The sequence below is a fragment of the Miscanthus floridulus genome, chromosome 4 (assembly GCF_019320115.1).
Source record: "Miscanthus floridulus cultivar M001 chromosome 4, ASM1932011v1, whole genome shotgun sequence".
Taxonomy (NCBI): Eukaryota; Viridiplantae; Streptophyta; class Magnoliopsida; order Poales; family Poaceae; genus Miscanthus; species Miscanthus floridulus.
The window spans coordinates 15,563,231-15,574,895 of record NC_089583.1 but is presented as its reverse complement, the minus strand read 5'-3'; the positions used below and the strand labels follow the sequence as shown (position 1 = coordinate 15,574,895).

The following is an 11,665-nucleotide window of genomic DNA, read 5'->3' as shown; positions in this document are numbered from 1 at the left end:
TATCTAGGAAAGTTGATTCTTTAATAAAAGTGATTTTATGATTGAAAATAATTTTCTTTGATTATTTAGTATAATCTCTCAAAATCATTATGAAAAATCACATCGCAAAATCAGAAGAAGCTATTTTTTTCAACTCCCAGCCTCTTAGTTCATTTTAGAGAACCACTTCACACAATCAATAGAGAATCACTTCACACAATCAGCGGAGAATCACTTCTCTCTAAAAAAAATGTTTGACAGAGTTCCTGCTGGATTCAGCAGAGAATGAGCTCTGGGAGCTTTGTCAAATAGGGCCGTATATTTGCTCCTCTCAGCTTCTTGCTCGAGTTCATGTATGTCAGTGCCACCTGCAAGTAAGATCCGTGGGCTGGTAAAAATTTTGCCATAGATTTGACAAGTCAAATGTGAGAGATAGACAAATTTTAGTAGTACCAAACCAAACAATAGCTAAAATTATGGTTTGCTAAATTTTCGGCTTTGACATGTTTTGGAAGCCCACCAATCATCCCTACAAACGGATAATAAGGGCGCATTTAGTTTCCAAAATTTTTTTGGGTTTGGCTACTGTAGCACTTTCGTTTGTATTTGGTAATTAATATTTAATTATTAACTAATTAGGTTTGAAAGTTTCGTCTCATGATTTCTCACCTAACTGTGTAATTAATTTCGTCTATATTTAGTACTCCATGTATGTTCCGTAAGATTCGATGTGATATTTTGGGTTGAAAATTTTTGAAATCTAAACGGCCTAACTCAGTGCAACTCGCGTGTATTTTTAGCTATTATCTATAATGCCCCTGTTTTTTTTTCTTTTTTCTTCTTTTATTATTACTTATTTTGTTCTTTCCCTTATCCCATCGCTCTGGGGAGACCAGGGATCCCGCGGCGCATCACGAACTCTTCTTTCCTCTCCGCGGCCCCACCGATCCCGCTCGGACTACCACCACCGCCCCACGCCTCTCGTCGCGCCGCCGAGCGACGGCGCGCATCCGCCTCCTCCGCTCCGCCCCTCCTGCCCTGCCTCCCGCGCCGTCTCGCCTCTCATCGCCTCCCCGCCTCCCTCCGTCGTTCCTGGCCGCCGGGCTTCTTCTCCGTCGCCGGCTACGCGCGTGAGGAGGGAGGAGGAGCCGCAGCGCGTGGATCCAGGGGCAGCGGCGTCCATCCCGCGTGAGAAGGGAGAAGGAGCCGGTGAGATCTACATTTTTTTCAGCTCGTCCATCTCCCGCAGCTCTCTCTCAGCGCGTTTTGCGGAGATTCGTCGGTAGCGACGGCGGGGCAGTCCCAGGCTCGGCGGCGGCGTCAGCGGCTCCCCCTCCCGCCTCTCGCCAGTCGCCTCGCGCCCTCGCCAAGGCTGGAGCCAGCAGCCGCTGCTCCACCAAGGCGGTCGCGCCGCTTTGGGAGCGCTTATGCCCCAAAGCGAAGCGTTACCTGTCCGCTTAGCGCTTCAGCGCGCTGAAGCGTGCGCTTAGTGCCGCTTTTTGGAACCCTGGGCGCAAGGCTGGTTGACAGGAGGAGGGGGAGGAGAGCCGTGGAAGATGATACTGCTTCAGTCCCCATCGAGGTTCCTGCTCCGGATCCTGCAAGACCGTGTTATCAGGTATGTCGCTCGCTGCCATCTTGCTTTCGCTTAGAGAGAACAGAACCACATCTTGCTTCTGGTGGCATGTTGTTTGCAATAATCTCATTTAATTTCATTTCATGCGATTTCGGTGCGATGCAGCGGCGAGAAGGGCATGGACATCGACTGTCACACGGTAGAGTTCGACGATGTCCGGTATCATATCCAGGTGAGTTCTATATTGTCGCATGGATTTGCGTCAAAAGCAGGGGCCATTGTGCCAAGTCTTGGCAACAAATGGATGGTGATACGTATACCACCATGGTGGCAATGGCTTGACAGATTTTGGCATCAATCCTAATCAGTGTCAGATTCTTAGGGTAGTAACTTTTGGCGAGGTTGGTTTTGGTGCAAATTGAACAGTTGATCCTAAGGTGGCTATCTACTCGGTGTTTCAGTCCAAAAAAATATATACAGTTTGCAGTGTTAATACAACAACAAGAACATAGCCTTTCAGTCCTAAGTTAGGGTAGGGTAGAGTTGAAACCCACCAAGAGCTCCAAGTCACGGTTCAAGCACTTCAATAGGTGCCTTCCAAGTACTACTATTTAAACATAGATCTTTAGGTATATCCTAAGCTTTCAAATCTCTTTTTATTGTCTCCCCCGTGTCAATTTCGGTCTTCCTCTACCTTTCCTCATATTATTAGCTTGACTTAGGACTCCACAATGCACTGGTGCCTCTTTGGAGCTCCTTTAGACATGGCCAAACCACCTCAACCGATGTTGGACAAGCTTTTCTTCAATTGGTGCTATCTCTAGGCGATCACATATATTATCGTTCTGAACTTGATCCATTCTTGTTTGACCGTAAATCCATCGCAACATACGCATTTCTGCAACACTCAGTTGTTGAATATGTCGAATCTTTGTAGGCCAACATTCTGCTCCATATAACATAGCCGGTCTAATCGCCGTTCTATAGAACTTGCCTTTTAGCTTTTGTGATATCCTCTTGTCACAGAGAATGCCAGAAGCTTGTCGCCACTTGATCCACCATATTTTGATTCTATGGCTAATGTCCGCATCAATATCTCCATCCCTCTGTAGCATCGATCCCAGATACCGAAAGGTATCCTTCTTAGGCACTACTTGACCTTCCAAACTCACATCTCCCTCCTCCTGTACAACTCAGCCAAAGTCAAATCTCATGTGTTCGGTTTTAGTTCTGCTCAATCTAAAACCTTTAGACTCGAGGGTCTGCCGCCATAACTCTAGTTTCCTATTTACTCCTGCCTGGCTTTCGTCCACTAACACTACATCATAAGCGAACAACATACACCAAGGGATATCCCCTTGTATGTTCCTGGTAACATCATCTATTACCAAAGCAAAGAGATATAGGCTTAAGGCTGACCCTTGATGAAGTCCAATTTTAATTGGGAAGTAATCTGTGTTACCATCGTTTGTTCGAACACTAGTCACAACATTGTTGTACATGTCCTTGATGAGGGTCACGTACTTTGATGGGACTTTACGTTTCTCCAAAGACCACCATATAACATTTCTTGGTATTTTGTCATAAGCCTTCTCCAAGTCAATGAAAACCAAATGGAGGTCCTTCTTCTGCTCTCTAAACCGCTCCATAACCTGTCTTATTAAGAAGATTGCTTCTGTGGTTGACCTTCTGGGCATGAAACCAAATTGGTTTGTTGATATCTGCGTCGTTCCTCGCAGGCGCTGCTCGATGACTCTCTCCCATAACTTCATAGTGTGGTTCATCAACTTAATTCCCCGATAATTAGTACAACTTTGGATGTCTCCATTGTTCTTGTAGATTGGTACCAATATGCTTCTTCTTCACTCCTCAGACATCTTGTTCGATCGAAAGATATCGTTGAACATCTTGGTTAGCCATACTATAGCTATATCCCCGAGACATCTCCACACCTTGATTGGGATACCATCAGGACCCATCGCTTTGCCCCCTTTCATCCTTTTCAAGGCTTCTCTGACCTCCGATTCTTGAATCCTCCACACAAAGCGCCTGTGAGTGTCATCAAACGAGTTGTCCAGCTGAACGGTGGTGTTCTCGTTCTCACCATTGAACAATTTATCAAAATACTCTTGCCATCTATGTCTGATCTCATCCTCCTTCACCAAGAGCTGCTCCCTCTCATCCTTTATGCACTTTACTTGGTTGAAGTCCCTTGTCTTCCTATCGCGAGCCCTAGCCATCCTGTAAATGTCCTTCTCTCCTTCCTTCGTACTCAAACGTCGGTAAAGGTCCTCATAGGCCCGCCCCTTTGCCTCACCGCTCGTTTTGCAGTCTTCTTTGCCACCTTGTACTTCTCTATGTTGTTTGCACACCTGTCATGATACAAGCACTTATAGCACTACTTTTCCTTAATAGCCTTTTGCACATCTTCATTCCACCACCAAGTGTCTTTCGAGTCGCATCCACTCCCTTTGGTCACTCCAAGCACCTCTGAAGCGACCTTCCGAACGCATGTTGCCATCTTCTCCCACATGCTGTTTGCATCGCCTTCATCATTCCAAGGGCCCTCTTCAATGACATTTTCCTTAAAGACCTTTGATGCCTCCCCTTCTAATTTCCACCACTTCGTTTTAGCAACCCTAGCTTGTTTGTTCCCACGCGCTTGCACCAGAAAGCGGAAGTCAGCCACCACCAGCTTGTGTTGAGCGACCACACAATCTCTAGGTATCACCTTACAGTCCACGCATGTTCGTTTATCCCTCTTTCTTGTAAGGACAAAGTCGATTTGACTAGAGTACTGACCGCTACTAAAGGTCACTGGGACTGTCTCTTACGGAAGAAAGTGTTAGCTATCATCAGATGAAAAGCTATGGCGAAGTCTAAGACTTCCTCTCCCTCCTGGTTCCTACTACCATATCTGAAACCCCCATGAACCGCCTCGAAACCTGCACTTGATGTACCTACATGGCCATTAAGATCACCTCCTATAAAGAGCTTCTCGCTACTAGGGACAGCTCTAACCAAGTGATCTAAGTCTTCCCAGAAAAGCTGCTTAGCACTCTCATCATGGCCTACTTGGGGGGTATACGCACTAATTACATTTAAGACCATATCACTAATGACAAGTTTGCGGTGTTAATCCTACAGAATATAACAATAGTCAGTAGTTAATTGGGTCTATTCTTCCCAGTTTGGTACGTGCCATTTGATAGCATTTCCCTTTTAACCTCAAATTACCTATTTGTTCACAAGAGCAATGAATAAGATGCTGTCACCTTCTTACTTCTTGAGTTCTTTCATATACTGAATGGTTGCCATAACACTACATACTAACCATGTAATTAGTCACAAGCACTTAGTTAATGGTGCAAGTAAAAGTTTCTTCTGTGTTTTGTATTGTGTAGTTATGTCACGGGCGCTAATGTAAACCTTGAAACTGCTGGGGTGTGAGTGCGTGCATGTGTGTGTGTGTGGTGTTGTTTGGGCTCTTGCCCTTTACTCTCTTCTTAATATAATGAGGCGCAGCTCTCCTGCGTTTTCGAGAAAAAAAAAAACAAATATGGACTTGCTAGTGTTTGAGCATTACTATTTCAGCTGAAAGTGTGTTCAAGTTTATAGGTTGGTATTGTTCTAGTTTAAGCAGGTTTTCATCCAATTTTCAAGTTCTTGGGTGTGGAAGCTGCATTTTCTTATTTTCTGAAATGAATATGGACATCACTCTGTCATGTACACCTAGGACATTAGGATTATCACCTGTCTCATGCTCAACATCACAATTCTAATGAATCTGGGCTTTGGTTTCAGTTTTCTATGAGGAATCCAAAGGTAATGGTGTTGTCAGTTGCTTTGCCTCTGCCACCTCCTGAAGCGATTCTGTATGATGGGCTTCCACTTGGTGCCATTGAAGCTATAAAAGCAGCTTATGGGCCAGTTGTGCAGATTCTTGATCCTCCAAAGGATGGGTTTGATCTCACAATGAAGATAAATTTGACAAAACTTCCGCCAGATGAAGGTTCTAGAGTTTCCTTCTCAAGGTTATTAATTGTCTTGTTGTGCTGCATGATCAAATTGGTTGATGCTTCTTTGTATCTTTAAGTGTCTCCGATAGTAAATTTCAATTTACTGTAACATTTCCAGGGTTATAGCTGTATTGCTGAACAACATGTTCAAACTTGCTGATCGTTTGTGTATCTTTAGATGCCATTCATCAGCAAAATTTCATTATTAGTTAGTTGGAAACATCTTCCTCTGTATATGAGTAGATGCTTCTTATGTCATGCGAATGTACGATGTGGTTAGTTGTCTAAGGTTTGCATTGATTCAAGGGTCCTTTGACTAGATTAAGTCACTGTTACCTCAAAGGAAAAAAGGTAACAAAGAGCTCCAGATAGATCTATTCAGTTTGTTCTTTACATTTTATTTATAGATATAGATGCTTGTTTTATTTAAAGTTAATTGCATCTTTGGATTTGTTACACAATGCCATCCAATTATCTAAACACTTTTTGTTCATCAATTGTTATTCTTAATTTATTATTGCAGTTAAACTAAAATATTTTTCTGTTTATTGGAATAAAAGTGGCTTTGCACTGCTAAAATGTTGTGGTGTTTTTTCGGGCCATCATAATTGGTTTCATCGATGTCTATTTCGTTACATTTATTTGATGATGATGTGGGAGTTTTCATATTTCTATTTTTCATCCATCACATTTACATTTAGGCCCTTGTATTTATCTTCAGTATGTAGAATTCGGTCAGTGGGTACCTTATCTGTGGTGTATCCGTTTATGATAAGCCTGCCAAAGCCAATGACATCTTCTGAAATGTGATCATTTTTCTATTTAAGTCATGTTCTCTGTATTGGTAGCTTCTAACCATTTGTTTCTTTACTATATTCCAGAGCAAAGGAATGCTATTTTGACACAAATTGCATCTATTAGAGAGGTTGTGCTGGGTGCACCACTGAAGCTCCTGCTGAAACATTTAGCCTCAAGGGCAGTTGCACCTAATGTTGACAAACTTGTTGCTCTTGTTCACCGCCCTAATGAATCCTTTTTCCTTGCTCCCCAGGTATAACTTTAGGAAGAACAATATCACATTATCACTTAAGTGTGCTGTACTAATTTTATTCGTTTGCAACAAATGGGATTCACTGTTAGTTTTTCAGGCAGATAAAGTTACTATCATGTACCCAATGAGATTCCAGGACTCCATTGATATTGTTTTAGCAACTTCCTTCCTGCAGGTATTTTGGATGCTTCCTTTTTTTTTTCTTTGATCAGCTTCCTGGCCTAGTGTTCTTCATGGTCTTTTGTCTTTTATGTTTATCGTATCAAGTACATTTGACACTAAAGACCAATTTAACCTATCATAATGCTACAATTCATGCTGCAATGTATATATGCAGCAACACATCAATTAAGGAGTTTTCCAAGCCCAAATAGAACTCTTACTTTCTGTGGGCACTTCTGTATCTGTTGGTTGTAGCTCCAAAAGACCAATCCTAGTCAGCCTTGGGCAGGGCTCAATGTGCAGATTCATCCAAATGACCAAATGCGAAAGCTTTGTTTGATATGGCTCTGGGATGGGACAACGACCAAATTCTGGACAGATCGTTGGGTGCAAGGAAAAATGATGGCTGAAATAGCTCCCAATCTCATCCTCCTTGTCCTTTGTCGTGCACAGAACCATAGAACAATGAGCTAAGCTTTGGAAAATAGGCGATGGATAGGGGATGTCAAGGGTTTTCTCAGTTCGCACCATTGATGAGTATCTGAAACTATGGGGTCTTTTGGAAAATTTTCATCTACAAGATGGTTGGCAGGACCAACACTCTTGGAAACTCATGAAAATCGGGCAATTATTCCAGTAGGTCAGCCGGCAATGTTTACTTCATGGGTTCTATCAGATTTGTGCCTTGGAAGTGCATTTGCAAGTATTGGGCTCTGCACCATGGTAAGTTCTTCATATGTGTAGCAGACCTCAACCGATGTTAGACTGGAAATAGGCTCGAGAAAAGAGTCTTGCCACACCCTAGTTCCTGCCCCTTTTGTGACCAGGCTGAGGAAACCATCCAGCATCTCTTAACTTCATGCGTTGTTGCAAGACAAGTGTAGTTCATCTTTTACTCAGAAACTTGGGCTGCAGGCTTTGATCCCTCTGTTAGACTCTCTCCCCTTCTCTAACTGGTGGTGCAAAGCGATTAAAGAGTTGACAAACAATCTAGGAAAGGACACAACACCCTCATCATCCTTGTTGCTTGGGAGCTATGGAAGCATTGCAATGATTGTGTGTTCACTGTTCAGCAATGGTACTCCTGTAGATATGGTGGTCAGGATGGTGATTGATAAAGGGGCTGCCTGGTGTAAGATAATCTGTTGCTGTCCAGAGAAGTCTGCAAGCAATTGCAGACCAAGTTTCTTGCTACTGCAGTTCAAATTCCTTGCAACTGCATAGCAATTTCCTAGCAAAGGCTTAGCAGCCAAGTAGGACAGTAGAGTTGACTACAAGTCAAGTCTTTTTCTTAGGTTGTAACAAAGCCACTAGGGCTGGTTTCTGTACTCCTATTCGGCTATAAATAAGAGGTGAATACACCAGCCAGCTGCAGTTCAGCAGCCCCATTCACGTGTGTTGAGTGTTCTCAAGTTCAGTTCATCTTCTACCTCTAGCCGTGAGTTGTGAGACTGAGTGAGAGTGAGCTGATTGCTCACCTGTGCAGGCCGGCGCAATCCCATTGCTAGCACCTGGTGCACTGCTGAGGCTGTGGACCTCAAGAACTTGGTCATAGCACTGGTTTAGGCCTCCGTACTTTTGAGTGTCGTGGTCATGTCTTATCTGCAATGGTGATTCTATTCTGATCTTTTAAAGTTCGTGGTGTAGTGGTTTGTGTGGGGTGGGGGTGGGGGTGGGGAGTGCGTAGTGTTCGGGCATTTTTATTAATGAAATGAAACGCAGTTCTCCTGTGTGTTCGAGAAAAAAAAACTTTTTGTTGGCATAGCTACCCTGTTCAAGCCTTGGCATTACTATCCTGCCAAAGGCCCTTTCGTTATGACACAGTCTATGGGAGCATCTTGCTTACTCTTTTTTCTTGCTGTTGTTTAAATTTAGGAATTTGTGGAGGCAAGACGAACTGCTGCACTTAATAATGTTCCTTCTTGTATGTGGTCTCCAGCACCACCTCTTGAGTTAAAAGGAGTATCTGCTGATGCACTGAATGCAAATGCTGGCTTTGTTACTTTCGGTAATTTACACTTTTCCTAGTATCCCTTGTTCCTCCATGAAACTAATTTTGCCTCACAGACTTTTGATTTGTGCAGTTGTTTACCCTCGCCATGTTGAAGGTAAAAAGCTAGATAGAACAGTTTGGAATTTGTTGACATTTCATGCTTATGTAAGCTATCATGTAAAGGTAAGGCCCTTCAATCTGGTGTCATTTATTTATATAGAATTACTGAGTTACTACCAGCAGCTTCCCTTGAATATTTGGGAATTTACTAGTCATGGTGAATTGGATCATTTCATATGAATGGCTGGATTTGACTGACAGGAACTGAATTGATTTGTTTTCTTCAAATGACATCATTGTGGCCTATTCCAAGTAATATGTGACACTCTTCTTTCCATGCCTCTAATTTACCCAAAGAAACACACACCACTGTCTCTTGATCATGATTGCGCCATATATAAAAATACAAATTTTGAAAGAAGTCCTGGGATTTGGGTAAATCATCTAAAAAAATTGTTACAGATGGGGGCAGAGAAAGGAAATTTTGGGGGGCAGTTCACAGCGTACACTTCAGCTTCTGAGTCAGAACAATAGAACCAAAGGACTCTTCTTTGCTCCCATATTACCATCTGGCTTGAGTGGTGATACAACCTACTTCTGGATCATTCTGTAATTGCAGAACCAAAGGACTCTTCTTGGGAGCAATTGGGAATAGTTTCCTTAAGCATACCTAGCAGTCACAATGTTTGAACAGCACTATATTTGGTAACATTTGATATTCGTGCTGCTTGTGCATTGTGTTGGTTGTTGGCTGCTTACCAGTAAGCATTCAATACTCTGCATCTTGACTACCATTGGCTCATATTAAGTGTTTCCATGTCCATCTAGAATCAAGGCTGGATGTTCTAGTTTTTTTCTCTCTCTCGAACACGTAGAAGAGGTGCGTGTCATTTTGTTAAGAAGGAAAACTGTGTGTGTGTGTGTGGGGGGGGGGGGCGCTAACAACCCCATCTTGCACTATTACTGAGATGCAGAGGAGCATACATTATCATGTGTCAAACTGTACTTATATTATTTTAATATAAACAAACCCATACCTTCATTGTTCTCTCTTTTGATTCTATTTCCTTTTGGAAGCAATTTCTGCTCACAGTAACTATTAATCTTCTATGATCTTTTGTTGTTAGATTTACACTAAACTGTTACTCATAATTTTGCAAGTTCTCAATTGCTATGGTTTCCTGTACCAGTGTTCTGAAGGATTCATGCATACCAGGATGAGGCGCAGGGTTGAGTCGCTGATCCAGGTAGAATAAAAACATTCTTTTATTGGATTAGGCCATTCTAGAGATCTTGTACTTCCTATGGTCATAATTATAAGTGCATCTAGGCTTGTCTTTTAGCTTTGACCATCAATATCTAAATTCTATAAAGAGTGATAACACAAGGTTGAACATAATAGATTCATTATGGTTGTCATAATATATAACTCTTTCCATTTAAGATACTCCCTGCCTCTTGAAATATAAGGTATCCTAGGAATTTTAGGACAACTTGTGAGATGAAGTAAATGACACATGTAACCCTCCTTTAATTGTAGAGAGATATTGTGGTTTCAGGACAGAGGGAGGAATATATTTTATAAATGTTTCTAGTCGAAGTTAAAAAAAAAGTTTGACCTAGGACAAACTTATGTAGACTTATATTGTGATTGGAGGAATTCAATATCTCCAGTTCTCCACTAACCTCACATAGTTCATTTATAAATCGTAACTCTTAGTATCCTTTCAGGATGAGTTGTTTTAGCAGCAGTGTAAGCATATGACGGTGGTTTGATGGAAGCTACCCATAGGGAAGGAGTTGTAAGGGATAGCATAAATTCAGTATCATCTAATGGATGGATACAATGAAACAAAATGGCTAGGAAATAATTTAGAAACTAATTGAAATCCTGATTGCTATTTGCTACTGCAACATGCAATGTTTTCTTGATGTGCTTTGTACTGCAGGCGTTGGACCGAGCGAAGTCCGATGCAGAGAAGTTGAAGAAGTTGGTACACGGTGGATCTTTCAAAAGACTGGTTTGTACTTCATGCAAATAGCTATCATTTATGCATATATTCAGCCTGTTCGCTTGTTGGTTTCAGCCAGGACTTATCAACCAGCCAACAGTGTTTTCCTCATAACAAACCAGCACCAGCCGGGCTTATCAGCCCAGAAACCAACCAGCGAACAGGCTCATTATCTTATCGATCATTGATTCCTACCATCCTCGCAGAGCCTAAAGAATGAAGGGGACTCGCGTTTCTGAAGGGAATTGACAATTATGTTGTTTGACTGTACCTGATGGATACTCTCTGTACCATTTGGTTAATGACTTCTGTTGTGGGAAGCTTACTTCCGTTCAGTTTTGGGAGCAAAGGCTCGGAACCGGAACCAGAACCGGTTAAATCCATGGCATTGAATTTTAGTGTAAATTCGCGTTGCTTTTGCATATTTACTAGCCTGGAATCTGTCGGCTTATCAGTTCCATGATCCCATCTCCTTCACGGACCGTCCGGACAAGTCTTTCCCAGGCTTTGCAACCAAAGAGCCTGCTGCCTGCCTCTTGGTGCAAGTAGTAGGTATCGGTATGCATGGAAAGTTTTTGCCGTATCTTTTCACGTGTTTTTTTTCCCGTTTCATGAGGTGTCTGAGTCTGATCTTCCTTTTGACATTAATAAATGTGGTGTTCTTGAATCACATGATGTAGTTGAGAGTTGAGGCGTGATTGAATCACATGATCACTCACGGTACAGCTTTGGCTGAGTAACGTCGAACAGCCGCATCCATTTTATAAAGCATGCTGTTAGCTGTTGTCTTCCTGGGCCTACTGTGGATAATTT

At 42.4% G+C, this 11,665-nt stretch overlaps 1 protein-coding gene across 2 annotated transcripts; it reads left to right on the top strand.

The window, feature by feature from the left end:
• Positions 1–849: 849 nt before the first annotated feature.
• LOC136549464 (actin-related protein 2/3 complex subunit 2A-like) lies at positions 850–11,310 on the top strand. Of its 2 annotated transcripts, XM_066540757.1 has the most exons (10): positions 851–1,597; positions 1,721–1,787; positions 5,360–5,567; positions 6,456–6,625; positions 6,723–6,800; positions 8,663–8,795; positions 8,872–8,963; positions 10,031–10,087; positions 10,790–10,861; positions 11,059–11,310. In XM_066540757.1, the coding sequence occupies exons 1-10, from the start codon at positions 1,536–1,538 to the stop codon at positions 11,089–11,091; spliced, it is 972 nt and encodes a 323-aa protein (XP_066396854.1). In that variant the 5' UTR covers positions 851–1,535; the 3' UTR covers positions 11,092–11,310. The 2 variants fall into 2 exon arrangements, with proteins under 2 accessions (XP_066396856.1, XP_066396854.1); XM_066540759.1 differs by lacking the exon at positions 6,723–6,800 and having other exon boundaries at positions 850–1,597.
• Positions 11,311–11,665: the final 355 nt, after the last annotated feature.

Excerpts from the sequence above, each read along its gene's own strand:
- LOC136549464 (XM_066540757.1), top strand. The coding sequence starts at position 1,536 with ATGATACTGCTTCAGTCCCCATCGAGGTTCCTGCTCCGGATCCTGCAA. Across the intron at positions 6,801-8,662 it reads TAGCAACTTCCTTCCTGCAG|GAATTTGTGGAGGCAAGACG; the intron begins GTATTTTGGATG and ends GTTTAAATTTAG. Across the intron at positions 8,796-8,871 it reads TGCTGGCTTTGTTACTTTCG|TTGTTTACCCTCGCCATGTT; the intron begins GTAATTTACACT and ends TGATTTGTGCAG.